This window comes from Notamacropus eugenii, chromosome 3 (assembly GCF_028372415.1).
Source record: "Notamacropus eugenii isolate mMacEug1 chromosome 3, mMacEug1.pri_v2, whole genome shotgun sequence".
NCBI classification, from domain to species: Eukaryota; Metazoa; Chordata; class Mammalia; order Diprotodontia; family Macropodidae; genus Notamacropus; species Notamacropus eugenii.
The window spans coordinates 462,539,651-462,560,362 of NC_092874.1; the positions used below are offsets into that span (position 1 = coordinate 462,539,651).

Genomic DNA, 20,712 nt, shown 5'->3' on the forward strand with positions numbered 1-20,712 from the left:
CTAAGCCAGACAGCTCAGTTCACTGAGGGGAAGGAAACTTGCACGTGTTGGTGTATAATGACAAATCGACACAAAAGCCTGAGACACGGTGCTGCCTAAAATATTTAGATTTCTTTCCAGCCCTTCCAGCCCTTCCCCCACTGTGAACACTGCCAGCTTCACTGTTTTAAGAATTTTGGAGAGGAGCCAGTGAGCTCCTGTTTTCCTTCATGTCCAAACACAGGCCCTTCAAACTCCATCCCAAAACTGACAACGCTTCCCCCCAAAGCAAATGTCACAAAGTCAGTAGCTTGATCTCTTGGGTAAGGCGGTCTTGGATGTATGTTTTTTTTTTAATGGGGGTCTATGTTCCAGTCTGTCAAAGCTCTTACAAGAGGTAGCATGGGATGGAAGCCTCAGAGTCAGTAAAATCTGGATTCAAGTCATCTCTCAGACATATACTGTGTGACCCCAGGGTGAGTCATTTAAGGTCTCACTGCCCCCTCCTCTACCCAATATAAAAGAGCAATGAGTTTGAAGTTAAAGAACCTGGGTTCATATTCCAACCGTTGCCATTGCCTGTGTAACCTTGGGCAAGTCATCATTTCTGTGGATCTCAGTTTCCTTATGTGTAAAATGAGGGTGTATGTTTATGACGTATATGGACCCCTCAGCTATAAATCTGTGATCACATGATACGAGGGCAGGGGGGAACAGAGGAAATCAATCAATTGGAGGGTCCATTTAGGGCTTCCTTGGTAGAGGAAGTATCCTATTTGGGAAGTCCTTAGTCCTTATACCAATGAAATCACAAGTCCAGTCAAAAAAAGAAGGAAAAAGAAAGAAATTCCTTTAGAGGCATCAGGGTAGAGTGAACAGAGACCTGGTCCTAAACACATAGTGGCTGCATGATGACAGACTCAACCCTTCAGACATCCAAGGCAACTTCCTAATAGTAGAAGTTGTGGGGAGAGGTTGACCTGCATTAGGAATGGAAATTTCTGCACTGGAAGTTTCTTATACCAATGAAATCAGGTCTGGTCCAAAAAAAAAGTTTCTTATAATAAATAAGAGGAGTATGTGTTGGGAGGCAAAGTAGGTTAGGAAGAAAGAATCTCAATAGGAGCATCTCTTAGGAAATAGGAAGTTTCTGAAGTCCTTCATCCCATCCTGTTTCCTTAGACTTCTGCCCATCCCACATAATCCAGTCTTTAAAGTATCATTTAGCATGTGGAAGCATCAGCCTGTAGGCAGAGGATCTCGCTTCTCTTTTTGCCTAATGAGCAGGACTTTGCCTGTTCAGAAGCTCCGACTGGCATCACAGGGCCAATCTGACAGCAGGGGGCTGTTGCCATGACAACGGACAGGCCTGTGAATTCTGAAAGGGCCCGAGTAGCCGTTTGGGAAATCGTTATTGAGGGGAGAGTTGCAAAGGAATGGCTGCCCTGGCTACCAGATGACCCAGACCTCACTACCCACAGCTGCAATCCCCTGTGCTGGGCCTTAAAGGGCAGAGAAAAACATGTCAGCCACCCCGGAGAACAGCTGGGGCCCCTCCACAGACGGCCCCCCCAGTCACTGGCTCTGAACGAGACAATAGAACATCACGGTGTCATAATGAACTCAAACCTCAGGGGCGAGCTGTGTGTAGGCACCATGAAGAAAGACTATATTTTTCTAATCTTTTCACTGTGACCAGCCCCCAAATCCTCTCATGCATTTAAAATGACCTCGTCTTTATTTTGGACGTGCTTCTACATGAACATTCTCTCCTCTGAGAGGAAGTAAGACAGCAGAGACTATTTCATATCCTGATTGCCTTTGTACCTTCACCAACCAGCAGTGCTCAGCACACAGTAGGTGCTTAAAAAATGCTGACTGACCGGGCGTGCTGCATTTGTGTGAGAAGGAGTGAGAATCAGTTTTTCCTTCTGCTTGGGCTCTCTTGCCTCCTTCCTCCTTCCCATCATCCAGTGAAAAATCACAGAATCCTGTTCTTCTCTGAAGCACCATCTTTCATATGGATGCTTTCCTAATCTCCCCTGCCCCCAAATGCTTGTATGCTCCTTATCAAACAATGATGCATTAACTTCTTGGTACATCTTTGTATTTGTTTACTTTAAATTTGTGCTGCACATGGTTTATTTGTACTTTCAAGTTTCTAACATCAGAAATTCAAGCTCTTTGTGAGTAGATGATTTGTTCTTTGTACTTGTGGCTAACACACAGTAGGCACTTATTAGGCAGCTAGGTGGCATGGTGGGTAGAATATTACCAAGTGCTGAGTTCTTCCTTAGTCATCAACTAGCTGTGTGACCTTGGGCAAGACACTGAATCACTCTAAGCCTCAATTTCCTCATCTGTAAAATGGAAACAAGAAGAGGCACTCCCTCTCAGGGTTGCTGGAAGGATCAAATGAGATGGCATATATGTAAAGTCTTTGGAAACCTGAAAGAGCTTAGCCATCCTTACTAATAAATACTTATTGACTGATGACTTGATGGGACATCAAATCCACTCCTCTCATTTTATAGATGAAAAAAGTGAGACTAAGAGAGATTAAATGTTGCTTCAGGGTCACCTCGATACGAAGGAGCAGATCTGTGATTTGAACTCCCAGGTAGGCTTGCTTCAGAGCCAGGGTTTGAGAGAAATCCAGACTGTGGCTAGGTTGGCAAAGCTTCCTATATTCAAAGCCCCCCAAAGCCCATCCCATTGGCGACTCTCTTTGATCGCTCCATGGCTACTCAAAGGTCTGCATCTGATGAAAGGCTTCGGCAGGGTATTTCTCCCTCCTGTTTTTCTCTTCCCCTGGGATGAGTGTTTAAAACAAACGTAGCCACGAGCTGCTTGGAAACGACTTTTGCCAGAGCAGATGGAAGGAGGGAGAAGTGTCCATGAGATCGGCACTGCCGCACTCTCATTGTCGCCACTGTGGGAATGAATACAGGAAGGGAGTGGGTGCAGCTTCCCAGAGAACACACATGTGGTCAGTCCTTCCGTGAACAACAACCCAAAAACCAAGGTGGGTGTGTGTGTGTGTTAGTACAGACCCGTGCTTCACTTTCACATGTAGTTGTCTGAGCTGCCATGACGCCGATGTGAGCCTCACCACATTCAGACTTTGTATCTCTGTGTATTTATGACACACTGTATTCTACCGAACACGTAGGGAGGAGAAAGATTGTGATGTCAACAGAAATCACTTGTTTTCATGAACAGGGCTCTTAATGAGGAAGCCCTAACACATGGCGAAATTTCTAAAAATGTAGATTCCCGCAGTTAGTGTTTGGAGCTCATGGAAGGGAGACCTTCCAAAAAATGCCAGTCCATGTAAACTCTATGCAACTTTCTTATGTCCTAAATGCCACCTCACCTCCCCAGGACAGAACACCGGGAAATGAACCATAGAGTGAGAAGAGGAATTTACAGATGGGGAAACTGAGGCACTGAGATGTTAAATGACATTCTTATGGTCACATGGCTGGCAAGTGTCTGAGGAAAGATTAGAGCCCAAGTCTATTTCCTTCATTTTATAGATCATAGGAACATCCCCCTAGAGCTTACTTTATAGATGAAGAAATGGAAGCCCAGAGAGGTTAACTAACTTGCCCAGCAACACACAGTCAGAAATGATCTGAAGTGGGATTTGAAGGTCTTCTTGATTCTAAGTCCCAGCCTCTATTAGTTACTCTACACTGCTTTTTCCAAAAGATTCCCACACTGAGCTTTGGCATCCTGAGTCTGTATTTATCCTATCTTTCTCTTCCCATATGAAGCAGCTCAAGCACCATCTTTTACAAGGACACTTTCCTAATCTCCCCCCCACCCCCAAATGCTTGTGACCTTCATTTTCAGCAGGGGCAGGGAAGGCAGTTCAAATCTCTTGTCCCAGAATTCAAAGGGGATCTGCAATTTTTGTTGTTCAGTCATTTCAGTTGTGTCTGACTCTTCGTGACTCCCTTTAGGGTTTTCTTGATAAAGATAGTGGAGTGGCTTACCATTTCCTTCTCTAGCTCATTGTACAGATGAGGAAACTGAGGTAAACAGAGTCAAGTGACTTGCCCAAGGGTCAACCAACTGGTAAATATATGAGGCCATATTTGTATTCAGGAAAATGAGTTCAAATGAGGACCCATTCCACTCCAATTCTGAGAAGGGAAAGGGTAAAAATTTTTCCTGGAAAGAATCCTTTGGCAAGCTGGGACTGAAGCCACTGAGGATGCAAAGAGGTAACTCCATTGCTATCCTGGAGAGGGAAGAATGGGACTTGTTTGCTTAGGGTCTCCCCCATTGAAGCTCCTGCTCAAGTAATGGAGAACTAAGTTAACACATTTCGATTCACTGCCCAGTGTGCAGAAGAACTTAGCCGGCTCCAACTGACAGCATCCTGAGGTCTTTGCCAGAATAATTTGGCAGGGCTAGGGAAACAGTGGCTCTTATCTGATCCCCAAGTCAGCTCATGATCCCTTTTGAACCTTTGTGAAAGTGACAGAGGAAACAGCTGAGATATCTTTCCCAGACCTTGCTGTGCCTTCACTAGACACATGTTTGGAGCCAAAGGAGATGCTACTTGCCATAAATCCGCATGACACCATGCCGAGGTGTTAAGGAGAAAGAGACACATGGTCCCAATCTCTGAGGCTGTGAAAATGACAATGAGACCACCAGCTCAGATATAGATGAGTTAGCCTTCCAGTGAACTTTCTCCTTACTGTAGAACAGAAATACTTAGAAGAAAAATCACCACACATCTTTTCCCAGTTTTGCATTACCTGCAATGTCAAGTACTCACACTAATCTCTTAGGCCCAATATTCAGGTGACCTGGGCTAAATTACTTTACCCCCAAATCAAATGAGATAAAATTTTTAAGGCAGCTAAGTGGCTAGAGAGCTGGGCAAAGAGTCAGGAAGACTTGAGTCTCAGCTACTCACTAGCTGTGTGACTCTGGGCAAGTCACTTAACCCTGTTTACCTTAGTTTCCTCATCTGTAAAATGAACTAGAGAAGGAAATGGTAAACCAGTCTTGTATCTTTGCCAAGAAAACCCCCATTGGGGTGATGAAGGATCAGATACAAGTCAAATGATGGAACAATATTTGTAATGCACCTAGCACAAGGCCTGGAATGTAGTATGTGCTATAGAAATGCTCATTCTCTTCCCCTCCTCTAATCCTATGTTTCCTCATGTGAGAATTGAAAGACTTCAGAGAAAGCCTGGTGCCATTTTCCACCTGTAGTAGAAAGGATGCTGAGGCTAGTTCTCATCTGGATTCTCATCTGGATTGTTTAACCGTCAATTTACTTGACTCTAAAAGGAATGGGTTTGGATTTGATGGCCTCTGAGTACCCTTCCAAATCTAAATCTATGATTCTATGGTAAGATGGTCTCCTGAAGTCCCTTCTCATGCTAACATCCTTGGAGTAGAGGATTAGAATTTTTTGATCTGGACTTGTGATTACAGCAATTAGGAACTCCTGGAGAGGAAATATTCTTTGCCAATGTCAACAGGCACTGGTTCTGTAACTCCAAGTTCCAGATTGGTATTTGGGGCACTGAGAGGTTCACACAGTCTGTAGATGTCAGAGGTGATGCATGAACCCAAGGCTTCCTGATTCTGAAACCAGCCCTGCAGACTTCATCCCTATGAACATGGCATGCAGAAAGCCTTCTGGCACACTGGCTTAGACCTCCTTGAAATCTGTATTCTGTCATTTACCTTCAATTATACGAACACCAAAAAGCTTTTGCTGATATCTGACTGTTTGAATGGAAAGAGCTGAATTGCTTTAGGTTTTTTGAATGGTGTTCTATTAGTGTTCTAGGAACTTAATGAGAACTTAAATCTAACATCTCTCCTAGGTCTTTGGGAGTACATTATACCTAACAGTAGAATTAAAAATTAAATTATTAAAATTTAAAATTAAATTAAATTAAAATTAAAAATTAAAAAATGAATCTAGTTAGAATTTCTCGTTCATCCAGATTCTAGGATTTTATCAGTGAGATGCTTCCTCCGTACATGCACATTGGCAGCTCATCTGGAGCTTAGCTTTCTGGGGCACTCACAGGTTAAGGGGCTTTCCCAGAATTACATGGCTAATATGCCTCAGAGCCAGAATTTGAACACGTCTTCCTTATTCTGAGGCCACTTCTCTATTCACTAGGCCATACTGCCTCTTGTGTCAACCTTATGGACAAAATTAGTGGTTGGCAATTAATTACATTTTTTACTTCGGTCTGTGCATGTGACTTCATTCATTTATGAAAGTACTAGTGAGGAAACTCTCTCCTAATTCGAATGGGCACATGCTCTAAAACGTAAAAAGTCTTAGAGAAGAACATGTCCTAGGGGCACCAACTGAGGGATTAATAATCAAGCAGCCACAAAGAAACAATTCAAATATTGAGGAGCCATGGTCAGGATCACACAAGATTTAGCAGCTTCCATGTTGAAGGAGCAGAGGGCTTGGGATAGGATACTCCGGAAGGCAAAGGAACTAGGATTACAAACAAGACTCACCTACCCAGCAAACTGAATAGAATTCTTTAGGGGAAAATGGACATTTAATGAAATAGACAACTTCCCTGCATTCCTGATGAAAAGACCAAAGGCTTAATAGAAAATCTGATATTCAAACAGAACTCAAGAGAAGCATTAAAAGGTAAACCTGAGAGAATAATCATAAAGGACTCAAAAAGTTAAACTGCTTTCATTCCTATGTGGGAAGATGATCATGCAACTCTGAAGAATTTTAATATTAATAGGCAAGTTTGAAGTCTACAAAGACAGAGGGCATAGGTGTGAGCTGATTAGGTTAAGATGATCTCTTATTTAAAAATTAGTGGTGAGAAAGAGGGATGCACTGGGAGAAGAGGAAAGGGAGAGTTGGAATGGGAAAACTTCTTTCATATAAAAGAGGCATGCAAGGGAGAACTCTGATGGGAGAAATTGGGGAGAGGGGAGAATAGGTAATGCTTGAACCTCACTCTCATCAGAATGGGTTCAAAGAGGAAAGAATACACATACACACACACACACACACACACACACACACACACACTGAGCTCGGTATTGAAATCTCTCTAACCCAATAGGGGAATAGAAAGGGAAGGGGATAAGAGATGTGGGGGAGGTGATGATAAAAGGGAGGGCAGATTAAGAAAAGCAGTGGTCAGAAACAAAACAAACTTCTGAGGAAGGACAGGTGGGGAGGGAAGAGGATGAAAAGAATTTCAGTTAGTAATCATAACTGTAAATGTGAATGGGATGACTTCACCCATAAAATGGAAGTAGACAGAAGCATATTAGAAACTAGAATCTAAGATCATATGGTTTACAAGAGACACACTTGAAACAGAAAGACAAACACAAAGTTAAAATAAAGGGATGGAGCAGAATCTAATATGCTTCAACTGAAGTAAAAAAGGCATAGGTGTGAGCTGATTAGGTTAAGATGATCTCTTATTTAAAAATGAGTGGTGAGAAAGAGGGATGCACTGGGAGAAGAGAAAAGGGAGAGTTGGAATGGGAAAACTTATTTCATATAAAAGAGGCATGCAAGGGATCTTAGACAAATCAAAAGAAAAAATAGCCCCACATAAATGAGACAACCAAGGAAACTACATTTTGCTAAAATATACCATATACAATGAAGTAATATCAAAAAATGTTAAGGACAAATTTCTTTGATAAAGGCCTAATTTCTCAAAATTGTAGGGAAATGAGTCTAATTTAAAATAATAACATCCGTTCCCCAAATGATAAAAGGTCAAAGGATATATATAAGCATTTTTTTGGAAGAAGAAATTCTCTATGGTCACATGAAAAAATGTTCTAAATCACTATTGATTAGAGAAATGAAAATTAAAAACAACTCTGAGGTACCCCTCCATACACATTAGAAATGATAAATGCTGGAGGGGAGGAAGAAAAATAGGTATACTAATAAACTCCAAACAGATCAAAGAAAAATGAAAGAGATGTATATGTATAAAAATATTTACAACAGTTCTTTCTGTGCTGGCAAAGAATTGGAAGCTGAGGAGCTGCTCCTCCACTGGGTAATGGTCAGTCATTGTTCAGACAAGTCGTGGTATGTGATTGTGATGGAATACTATTGTGCTATAAGAAATGACAAGGGGGTGGTTTCAGAAAAAAAAAACATGGCAACCTCTATATGAACTGGTACAAAGTAAAGTGAGAAGAAGTGGGAGATCATTGCATACAGTAATAGCATTGTTGTAATGATGATCAACTGTGAAAGACTTGGCTAATCTTATCAAGACAATTATCCAAAACAATTCCAAAGGACTCATGATGAAAAAATGCTGTCTCCAGAGAGAGAACTCATGAACTCTGAGTGAAAATAAATTTTAATTTTCTTGCTTTGTTTATTTTTCTTGCTTTTTTAGTGATATGGTTAATATGGAAATATGTTTTGTATGATGTCATGTGTGTAACTGATATTTTGCTTGCCTTCTCAGTAGGTGGGGGAGAGGTGGGAGGGAGAGAATTTAGAACTCAAAACTTAGAAAGAATGATAATAAATATATACATTTTTAAAAAGAAAAAGAAAATGCCTGTGTTCACTGTCTCCCCTCCCTTCTTATCTTATTCACTTTGTCATCTGGCTTTTTATCTCATCCCTTAAGTGAAATCACACTCTCCTGTCTTTCAGCTTCACTGAGCATTACTGCCTGTGCCCCTCTGATCAATCCTGACACACTGGCCTTTTCTCTGTACCTCATGCACAGAACTCTGTTTCCCATCTCCATGAACTGGCTGTCCCCATGCCCACAATGCACCCCTGCCACACCTCCATTTGATACAGTCTATCTTTGCCTTCAGAATGTAGATCAATCATTGCCTTCTATATAAGACCTTTCCTGATCCCCCATCTGTTAGTACTCTCCCAATCTACCTTCTATTGAACAATTTAGCACATATTTTTTTATCTCATTTGAGCCTCACAAAAGCACTGTGGGGCAGCCACCATCAATAGCCCCATTTTACAGATGAGGAATCTGAGACACAGAGGAGTGTCAAGATTTGCCAAGGATCACGCAGCCTCATTGCCTCAAACACATCTATGCTACTTTTTTAAACCAAAGCTAAAAAGTTCCTATCTACAAGTCATTTGGAATCAGGCTCAAGTTCAAAGTAATTGGGGCTTTAATCTATCAGTAAAAGAAAACTGTCTGCCTTATTCTAAGGAGGGCCTAGAATTATGTCAATTATGTTTATTCTAGGCCCTTCTCACAGTAAGGTCAGTGCAGGTTCTGAAAGGGCCACCCTTTTCTCCCCATCACCTACAGTCCGTAAGAGGCCTATGAACCCTTTGTAAAAGTAACCTCAGCCTCAAAGGTCTATTTTTCTTTCTGTTTTGTGGAACACTTAAAGTAGCCTTTCCAATGTGGCATTAATCATAGTTTGCTGTAGGAAGGGAATTCCAGTCCAAAATACTGGCATGGAATGTTGCCTCTGCTTCCAGTCTGAATCCCAAGAGAGCTCTTTGACCAAATACAACTGCTTTTGACTCTAGGTTACCGCGACATAACTATATCTTTATTGTGATCTTGAAATACTCATGATAGTAATGGGAATGGGAAAAAAAATCTGTGGGCACTTTTTAGGACATTTACTTTTGCCATGAAAGTAAAGGCTTTCTCTCTTTCCTTGTTCTGAATCCATGCCATTCTGCACTCCCTGCCCCCAGCAACTGTCTTCAAGAACCCCATCTTCCTGGCTCCAGCAGCGAAAGCCTCATGAACTGAGCCTCCCAGTCCCAGAAGGAAGACTGTGATGTTGTCACCATCTTAGCCAGAGACGATGGTTAATGCCCAGCAGCTCAAACTCTCTTATTCTTCCTCAGGATCTGTTAAACTTTAATAACTTTTCTGTGCACAAAGGACAGACTTCATATATGTCCTGACTTCCAGGACAGGTGATGGTGACTGACAGGTGACAGAAGATGCAACTAGCTCAAATGGGAATAATGCTTTTTTATCCCTGTTGACTTTTGGGAACAGGGCTTCCCCAGGGATGTGCATGACCGATGCCTCTATCAAGTCCTTTCCTGGTAGGTAGAACTACTGCCTGTCTGGACTTGGGATATAGGCTGGTCTCTCCTCTAGGAGAGGAGTAAAGGGCACTGAGTGAAACCTTTCCACTCCTCAGGTTATGAGGAAGGGTGAAGTGTTCCCTATGGAAATCAGAAGAAAGGCTTCACAGTTAAAAGAAAAAAGGATCTGAAGAGGCAGGAGGCAGAGGCACTGAAGGAAGAATGGGATCCAATGAACACCAAAGAATCTGGAATGAAGTAACAGATATGAAGCTTCTCATATAGAGGGGCAAGCTAGACCCTGTAAATCAGGGCTTCTTTTTTGTGTGTCTTGGCCATCTGGTGATGTCTAGGGACTTCTTCTGAGAATAATGTTTACAAATGTATAAAATAAAATTCATTAGATCTAACTTTTCTTTGTCTGTCTTTCTATCTATCTATCTTTCCATCCATCCATCTATCTATCTATCATCTATCTATCTATCTATCTATCTATCTATCTATCTATCTATCATCTATCTATCTATCTATCTATCTATCTATCTATCTATCTATCTATCTATCTATCCATCTCTCTCTCTCCCTCCCCCCTCCTATCTATCTATACCCTTTTTCTCCTACTGCTGCTCCAGGGAAAGGGGAGCTACTTTCACTCAAAAGAAAGATAATGTGGGTCCAGAGATTTGGTCAGGAGAGATATCATCTGGAAAAGGTCAGACAAAGAAGTGCTGAGCAGTGAGTGGCAAGTGGTAACTCCCAGCAGAAGGAAATGGTTCAATAACCATCCTGAAAGAGTAGTCATTAGTGGTTAGATGTCAGCTTAGAAGGAAGTCCCCAGTGGAGTGCTCCAAGGATCTGTGCTTTCTAACATTTGTGTCAATAACTTAGACAAATGCATAGATCATAAGCACACAAAATTTAAGGGTAACATAAAGCTAAGCAGAATGGTTAACCTGTTGGCCGACAAAGTCAAGATTTAAAATTATCTTGACAGAGTAGAAGTTGAGTTGTAGATGAAATTTAATTTGAATAAATATTAAAGTCTTCAATTTGAATTAAGAAAACAGACTTCACAAATACAACAAGTGCAAGTTCAGGGGAAAGTTCTGCACTATACTGGCTCTGCAGTCAAAATATCTGGGTACAAATCCTGCCTCTACTTGTTAGACCTTGGGAAAATTATGTATTCTCCCTGGTCCTCAAATTAACCAGCTATTCATGAAGGGGGCTGGACTAACTGACCTCTGATGTTCTTTCCTAGTCTAGATCTCTGATTCTAGTATTCTTCAAGCTCTAGATCTCTGAACTTATGGCTCTTCACTAGACAATGTGGAGGTTTCAGTAGGCTGCAAGTTCAACATAAATTCAGTACATTATGGCAGCCTCAAAGCCTGATGAAGAGAAGTATGGTGTCCAGGACTAGGGAGTGGCTAGTCTTCCTATACTCCTCTGTGATGACCTCATATCTAAAGTGCTGTACGCCATTTTGGGCACTATGTTTTAAGAGAGTACTAATAAGTTGGAGAATGTCTAGAAGAAGGCGACAAAGAGGAAGGGCCTCAGTATCCTGCCAGAGGATGATGGTTGAAGGGACCATGGATTTTTTTTTCTAGAGAAGTCTTAAGGGGATGATGGCCACCTTCAAGTATGCTGAGGACTGTCTTGCAGAAAGAGACTCAAACTAGCTCTGCTTGGTCTCAGATGGCAGAACTATGCGAATGAGCAAAAGATGGAAAGAGGCATGTTTAGGACTGGTCACTAAACGATTCTCTACAAATAACTGAGTTATATAAAGTCAGACTCCAACATTAGGGGAAGCTAGGTGGTGCAGTACATAGAGCGCCTGACCTGGAGTCAGGAAGATCCATCTTCCTGAATTCAATTCCAGCCTCAGACACTTACTAGTTGTGTGACTCTTGGCAAGTCATTTACCCCTGGCTGTCTTATCTGTAAGATGAGCTGGGGAGGGAAATGGCAAAAAAAAAATGGCGGTATCATTGCCAAGAAGACCCTAAATGGAAGAGAGAGTCAGACACGACTAAAATGACTCAACAGCAACACCAACAAAGGCAAGATTAAGTCCTTGCTGTGGCAGCAAGACACAAATGATACAAATGTCTAACTTTCCAAACAATTCCATAGTGATGCTGATTCTGAAGCCGCCATGTGTATGAGATGTTAACCAACAGTTGGGAAACATGAGTTCTTTGTCTTCAATTCAAGAAAAAAACCCCTCCAACACTCCAAAGTTACTCAGTGTCGCTGTTTTAATTTCAGGCAAGAATTGGCTAGGCTCTCATCTGACTCAGTCTTGGAGTGTGTTCTATTTAGGGCAGGTTTGTTCACAAACCATCCATTCTTTTCAAGTGCTTAAAAGATAAGAAGGCCAGTTCTGCCACTCCATGGTCAAAACTGCTTTGTCAAAGGTTAAGAGGGGATGCTTCTTCACTTACCAATTCCCTGGTCTCCCAATGTCCACCTTCACCCCTGAACATTAATTTTAAAATATATGTTGGTCAGAAAGGAGGCCCTGTCTCCTGCTGATCTCATTCTCATCCACTTTTTCTAGCCCTGCTAATTCAAATCTACTTATCTTGCCCTTTTTTCCTTCCATACGTGTGGTTATGCTATGAGCTTTACTAGTTTTGTAAATAAAAAAGTTTGTGCCTAAAAAAATAAAGTTTAAGGACCAGGTTGCCTTAACCCTCTCCTTTTAAAATGTGTTTCCATACTCATGGCTCTTGGAACTTCTCCTAACTCTTGGACAGTTTTTAAATTCTTCCACTAAAGACTGACTTATACCTGAGAAAAGGCAAAGTATTTTGACCTCTGCCCCCTTTCAAAAAAAAGTCCCAGGAGAAAAATTATAAGCCCTTGGCACAGTGATAGCTACCTTTGTGCCCTCTCCTGCCCACCTCCCTGGCGCTGCCTCTCCCTTGTGTCATCCATGTAAATGCACAGCCAGCTGCTATTTCTCCTCTTTGTTTTTGTGGACTGGATCTAGGATTTCATTGGTTTGGGACCTCCTGGTGAAGAAATTCCCTTTACCACTGCAGATGGACTCTACCCTGCAAAGTAATCTTAAGTGAAGAACTTAGAGATCCAGTGACCTACCCAGGGTCACACAGACAATGAGGCAGAAGTGGGTCTGGAAGCCAGTTCTTTCTGATTCAGAACAAGCTATCTATCCAGGATGCCATAGCTATTTCTTCTTCTCCTGTTGTTAAGTATTTGTACCACATATTCTCTGGCATCTTCAAGGTACAATTGCACTTTTTATTAGCACCAAAGGCTCAGTGAAACCTTTGGACACTTATTAAGATTTGTGTCTTAAAGCCTCCACAGCTCAGCACCTAGGTCAGGGACTCTTAACTCTTTCTGGCTGTCACGGGCTCCCTCGGCAGTCAGTCTGATGACACCTGTGAGTCCTCTCTGACACTCATGTTTTTCAATAATGGAAGGAAATGCTAAATTTCAGTTAGAGCTTAAAGAAAATAAAGATATAATTTTTCCCCATCCAAGTTCACGGATCCCTTGAAATCTATTCAAAGACTCCAGGTTAAGAACCCCTGGTCTAGGTGAAAGATCTTTTCATCATTACTTTTAAGAGCACCAGACTAGGGATATATCATGCAAATACTCCCAAATACTTGTATTTAATATTGTGGTTTAATTTGTCTTTCTCATCTCTGTTTATCCTAGATCTATTTACACGGGACCTTGCTGTGTGCCTCGTTAAATGGGAGCCCCCTGAAGCAGGAACTCTTTTCTTCCTGGTGCTTGTATCCCCACTGCCTGTTGACTGACTGACTGTGAAGTTGGGACCCAGTTTAGCCTCTGGGAAAGCTGTTTCTTAAAGGCTGACAGCACCAAGAGCCCCTTTCCTTGGAGGACTTGATCCCTCTAATAGAGTTAATGCCAGAAACCCTCCAGCTATCATGAGTGGAATTGTCTGAAGGAGATGAAAAAGAAAACCAGAGAGGTCATGCTCACCCCATGTCAGCATCCCCCTGGTCCCCACCCCTGTCCTCCACTGGCCAGCAGATACTTGAAGGCAAACTTTCCCCAACGTTTCTCATTGATTCTGAATATAGAAGAAATGGACTCACCTCCAATAAACTAGCACAGCAATAAGAAGAACGAGGCACACGAAGGTCAGAGCAGACACTACGATCAAGGGGATAATCCAATCCATCCTCCCAGGAGAAGCTCGGGTCACCATGCTAGATGTGTTCTTGTCTGCAGCAAACAGAAAGCAGTCCAGTTAAAAACCAGGAATGAGATGGAGGTGAGAGAATGGGAGAAGAAGAGAGAGAGAGAGAGAGAGAGAGAGAGAGAGAGAGAGAGAGAGAGAGAGAGAGAGAGAGAGAGAGAGAGAGAGAGAAACAAGAGAGAGAAAGGGAAAATGAGAGGCGAGAAAGAAAAGTGAAGGAGAGAAAGGGAGGTAGAAGAAAGGAGAATAGAGGGAGGGAAAAGAGAGAAAGAGAGGGAGAATGGAGAGATGGAGAGAAAGAGAAGAGGGAGGATGAAGGAGATAGGAAAGAAAAAAGAGGGAGAGAAGGAGAAAGAAGGAATGAGGGAGGGAAATAGGGAAGAAAGAGAGGGAGGATAGAAAATGAGAGAAAAGAGAAAAAAGAGGGAGAATGAAGGGGAAAGGGAGAGAAAAGAAAGGGAAAGTTAGGAGAAAGAAGAAAAAAAGGGACAGAGAGAAAGAAAACCAAACCAGAGGGAATAAGAAAGAGGGAGAGACGCAGAGAGAACAGGGAAGGGGTTAGTGCAATCCCAGACACTGAGTTCTGCTCCACTTTTTGAGGGGAGGGACCAAAGTGTCCCAATCCACACGCCCAGTGTGCGCCGTGCTGCCTGTCCTGGTGAGCCCAGGGATCGCACAAAGTGCAGCTGTCACCATTTCCTCCTTAGTCACAACCAAAACACTGCTTCTTACATAAGCTGTGTTCCGTAAGCATCAATCCCACAGATCGAAAGCCAGACACATCAAACGCCCCCCCCCTTTTTTTTTTTTTGCAAAAGAGGTTAGCAGACGTCGACCCTGACCTAAGCTTTGGTACCACTGTAATCATTAGACATATTTTATTTAACTATACATATGTGTGTATAAGTAAAATCCTTCTGGGCACCTGTCTCTGGCTTGTTTGTACATAATGTTTGCATGTCTTTCCCTTTATACACATACTTACACGCATTTATACATATATATGAGAGTCCCTCAAGGGCAGAGGCTGTCTTTTGCCTTTCTCTGTATTCCCAGTGCTTGGTATGGTGCCTGGCACAGAGTAGGTGATTAATAAGTATTGATTGATTGACTGCTTGAGAAAATGATGGGAAGTCTTGGATACCTGAAGCATGAATCAGGAGAACAAGACACAACCTCCTTCCCTGCAAAGAGCTGCTAGGGAAGGCTTCATTCCATCGTCTATGTTTTTAATAGACACAAAGCAAGGACTCATTCTGAGCTGATGTGGCTCCCGTCCTACATATCTTTGCCACATGATCTGCTTAGCCCATGTCTACCGAACAGAGGCAGCTGTGAGTCCACAGTTGTCACTGTTCCAGCTCCTTGCTAGGTTACATCATGTCGGTCAGGCATTCTCAGCGGGGCAGAATGTAATGGGGTGTGTGGAGGGGGGCGGGGGGAGCACAGAATCAAAGCGGAACTGTGCCCAGAGGTGGGAAGCTGGTCTGTTTTTGTTTTTGTTGAGAGCAGGGCTGCAGGCTCATTCACACTCTGGGAGGATTCTGTCTGCTTTCCCAAAACTAGGCCAGCATTTAGCTAAGGGAGGTAGGGAGGTAGGGAGATGACCAGGCAAGTCACTATGAGCTGAGCTGGGAATGGATGATCATCAGTCCAGGGCTGACAGCTGACCCCATCTTGGATGGAGATCTAGATCTACTCCCATTTTACAGGGCAGGTTACGTGACTTGTCCTGGTACACACTAGTCCATAGGTTCAAAGATCAATGACTTCAGATACTACCTATTTGCACCCACTCATTTAACATGAGGAAACAGGGCCAGGGAGTTTAAGTTATTTGCCTTAATTGGTAAGCTTCAAACACAGGATTTGAATTCAGGTCCTCTGACTCCAAAGCCAATGATCCTTTCGCTGTATAATGACACTGTGATAATTTGTACCTGTATGAGTTTGAGTGTTGTCTGCCACACCAGAATGAATGTTCCTCGTGAGTACCAATTATTTCATTCATGTATCTGCCTCTTTGCAACCCCATTTTCTATTTTCTTGGCAAAGATATTGAAGTGGTTGGTCATTTCCTTCTGCAGCTCATTTAGATGAGGAAACTGAAGCAAACAGGGTATAGTGACTTGCCCAGGGTCATACAGTCAGTAAGTGTCTGAGGCCAGATTTGAACCCATGAGGATGAGTCTTCCTGATTCCAAGCCCAACACTCTATCCACTGTAACACCTAGCTCTCTCCCAATTTCATTCATCATAGATAATAAATAATAGTTATTTGACTTTCCTTCTTGAAATAGAGCTTAAGTTATAAAATGCTCTCAAAATATCTCATTTCTTCCCTCCTGCAGGCTATATGAGAAAGGTGGGTTTGAAATCGCCTCCATTTTCTGGATGAGAAAATTCAGATAAAGGTTTTATATAAGGTCACATGACCAGTTAGTAGCAGAGATTGAGGATTAGCAGGTCCACATTTTAACTAAGGTTCTCTAAAGCTCTCTGGCCCAAGTCCACTTTATCCACTGCAAAGCTGTAAGGAGACAGAACCATAGGAGAGCAGTGACAGAGGACAGTCCCCTCTTCTCTCCCTTTGGGTTTCCTGGCCAGGCTGACCTTCCTGCAGCCCAACAAGCAATGACTGGACCTGGGATGTGTTGTGGGGAGGGGCAAATCAGGAAATCCTTTATGGCTTATCTTGTAAAAGAGAATAGAGGCCCAATCAAAAACCCAACTATGACTCATGTGTCCAATCTATATGAACTCAGTGTCTTCTTGGTCAGGGTGGCCTCTTTGGCAATGTCAGATTTGAGTCACATACTTTATGGCTTGTGATAAGCAAAAACGCAAGGAAGCCTAGGTCTCAGTCCCACTCTGAGCTCTGAGAGAGACCTTGCTATTCTAGGATCTCCCAAACACTTCCTTAAGCAGGCTTCCTACCTCCTGCCTTCCTTGGGACCAGGCAATGCCTTCTACTGGAAGGCCACAAGGGGTCAGGGATCTTAACTGGACTTGAGACTATTATCCAAATCACCTTCCAGGGCAAGATGACACAGAGACTCCACTGAGGAGAGAAAGGAAGGCCAGGCAACTAGAGGAATTGGTACTATTTCAGGGGACCATTGCTGTTTTCAAAGTGACACTTGTAATATTATCTACATTATACAGCAAACATTAACAGTCTATTTGCCAAGAGAACGTGCCAAGTCCCAACAATAAGACACTTCACCTAATCAGAACTAAGATGGGATCTAGGAGAATAAAATGATAGCACAGCAAAAAATTGGGAAACAAGTTTAAAAAAAAAGCGAACCTTCTGAGCAGCCAAAAGCGTTTTTGCCAAGTTCGTACACTAGAATTTCACTCCTAAAGTCCTTTCTCCCTCACTTAGAGCCTGTTTACTCACATTTTACACACAACTTTTACAGGCTTAATGATCTGATGTCCCCCCCTCTCAATCACAGAGATAGGCAACAGAAAATAACAAAAGGAGAAAGGGGTGCAGGCACAGTGCCAAGAATAAGAAATGAAAGCGAAAGAGATAGTCTAGAGACAGGGTAGACACGACATGGACAAACAGCCCTCTGTACATCCTGCCTTTGAGGTCATCTGAACACTTACAACAGGATACTCAGCACTGTGGATATAGCCTACCCACAGTTTAACCATGTCCTTTATTTTAATAAGGAAGGACCAGGGGTGTTTTAGAAATATGTCTATCCAATGGGTTATAAAAAGGCATATAAACACATGAATCCGCAGTGACTCCAGTGATTGGCATGCCAAAGAATCTCAGATTTAGAACTGAAAGGGATCTACTTTGGAGGCCACTGAGTCCAATTCCCTCATTTTACAGATGAGGAAACTGAGGTCTAGAAAAGTTAAGTGACTTGCCTAGGATCACGCAATTTGAACTCATGTCTTTCTATTTCCAAGTCTGTTATTCTACCCGCTGTGTGACTCAGCTGCCTGATACTCATGGAAAGCCCTCACTTCCTATAGGCAAGGCACTCTAGTAGGGGCTGCAGGAAATATAAAAAAGTGAATTAGTTCTTGCGTTCAAGTCAGTTTCACAAACAAGTGCTCACATGAGTTGGAAAGAAATCCACATGTAAGAAGCTACAAAGGACCGTTGAGGCAGGTAAGTTCATTCCTGGCTGGGCTAGGGAGAAAGATCACCAGATGGGCTCCCTGGAGGAGGCAGCATTTGACCTCAACACTGGAGACCTGGCAAGTTCCAGCACAAAGAGAGCATGGTTCAGGACAATAATTCATCTGGGTTCACCTAATGGGAGCATACCCTGCTCACATTCATTTTCATGCATACGGTCAAAAGTATATTTGAAGAGGCCAAAAAAAAGTTACGCAGCGGCCTCTCTTATTTGTGTGCTGTTCCTAGCATCACAGACTTGTTGTTTGTCCTTCATTTTCAAAGAGGACTCATGACTTCATGGATGATGTCTTGAATTGCCCATGAATTGGACTGAAGGGAGGCAGAGCTGCACAAAGTCATCAGCCTCCCTCTCTCTTCCAGAGTCATCAAAGTCCGGTGGCAGGACAGAAGTCAGGATGACTGGCTATGGCTGGGGATGCAGTGGTTGACCACAGTTTCTTCAATATCTGACCAAGCTCTAAGCGCTCCAAAGCACCTGCTTGGAACAAATTGTTCTCATTTGCCTGGGGGAAGTCTTCACATGCTTGGGGCAGACATCCCCCCAGCCCCCTCCTGACAACTCATGATGGACTTGAGACCTGTCAGGGACCCTCTGTTTAGCCCACCCACTGAGATGGTTTTAGCAAGGTGTGACCACTATACATGCCACGGATGAGAGTTGGGTGACGGTTGGACAGGGAGGTGGATGAGCAGCCCTCACACCACTCGTGCTAGTCTCCCTCCCTGAATACTCCATACATCCCACACTTCAAGGTCCCTGAATCCAAACCCTTTATTTCACACATGAGCGGAGTCCAGAGAACTGGAATGACTTGCCTGAGGTCATGGGCAGTGGAGAGCAAAATGAGCTTCCAAAGACAGGTTTTCTGACTCCCAAACCTTGGTTTCATGGGAATGATTACTTCTAGAGGAAATCAAGTCATCAGGGAGTACACAGAGCCCTGAGCATGGGTGCTCTGATCCCAACGCCATCTTTACTTCCCATCACCTTCCACATCAGAGTAGTTAACTGTATGCTCCTCATTGGCAAGGACCTTTCCTTGTTTTGCTTTTGTGTTTCCAAAGCCTTGAACATACTGGATGCTTAATTCAAGTTTATTGAATTAAATTATTCGAATGACTGAGTGCCATTGGTCTCTGATATGCAGCAGCACTGGGAGAGGGGGGAGGGGAGGGAAGATGGACTCGTGATTTTCATATGGAGGCAACTCCCAATGTGGAAATACTTCTACAGTCAAAGATCAGCAACTTGTCTGTAACTTAAGAGTCTTAACAAGCTGCCTGGGCACCCTGGGAGGTTAAGGTCACATAGCTAATATGCATCAAATGTCAAACCCAGGACTTGAACCTTGAATTTCCTAACTTGAAGGCTGTTCCTAATAAGCAACACATTGCGTCTTAACAGGGGGTATGATGTCAACATCATGTCTTTTTCTTCTAACAGGATACTTTTAAAATTCCTGATATTTAAACTAAGCTTTTAGGTTTGTGATATCTTATTTAATCCTCATAGCAGCTCAGCCAGTCAGGTGCCAGAGGCATTACAATTCCCATTTTACAGCTGGCATGTTCAAGATCCCAAAGCTCATAGTCAATCAGGGCAGGTCTCTCCCGAAATGAAGTCCAAGCATGGTTTTCCGTTATGTTCATACTGCCCCTCCCTCACTGTCAATTTCAAAATCTTAACCATTTGGTCCAGCAACACTTGCACTTGAATCCCATTTCCTGATGAAATAAATCACCCCAAAGATAATACGTCAGAAATCTTACAGAGCTGCTATTAGTTGATGAACTTAGGGCTGCTATGAGTTTGCCAAGAGGGACAACATGGAGAGTCTGGGTGGTCTATTTCAGAATCTCAAAGCTAGGAGACACTTAGCAACCACCCAGACCAGGTAGCCAGAGGCAGGTGAGCTTGTCATGTAGATGCTTTGATAACTGTATTTCACTATCACTGGCTACCTTTGTGATCCCACATATTTTGTTTTATGCATTTAAAAACATTCTTGAGAAGGGTCTATGGGCTTCCCCAGATTGCCCAAGGGGTCCAAGAGAGTCCTGGTGTAGACAAGCCTTCCTCACCTGAACAAGACTTCCCTCTACATCATCCCCTATGAGAGGCCATTCAGCCTGTCTGAAGACCTTGATCACATCTACTGGGCAATCTCTATGGTTCCTTCTAGCCCTGGATCCTATGAGCCACTGAACACAAATCTCTCTTGGTGAGACACATTTTGCATCAGTGTTTACAAAGAATCAATAAGCTGGACTGTGGAGTAAATA

At 42.9% G+C, this 20,712-nt stretch overlaps 1 protein-coding gene across 2 annotated transcripts in view; it reads right to left on the minus strand.

Annotated features, from left to right (window-relative positions):
• Window positions 1–20,712, minus strand: part of PTPRG (protein tyrosine phosphatase receptor type G) — a 796,984-nt gene that overhangs the window by 93,342 nt on the left and 682,930 nt on the right. For both annotated transcript variants that reach the window (XM_072650205.1, XM_072650203.1), the window contains exon 13: window positions 14,155–14,284. In XM_072650205.1, the coding sequence (XP_072506306.1) occupies window positions 14,155–14,284 (130 nt within the window). The remainder of the gene's footprint in view (window positions 1–14,154; window positions 14,285–20,712) is intronic.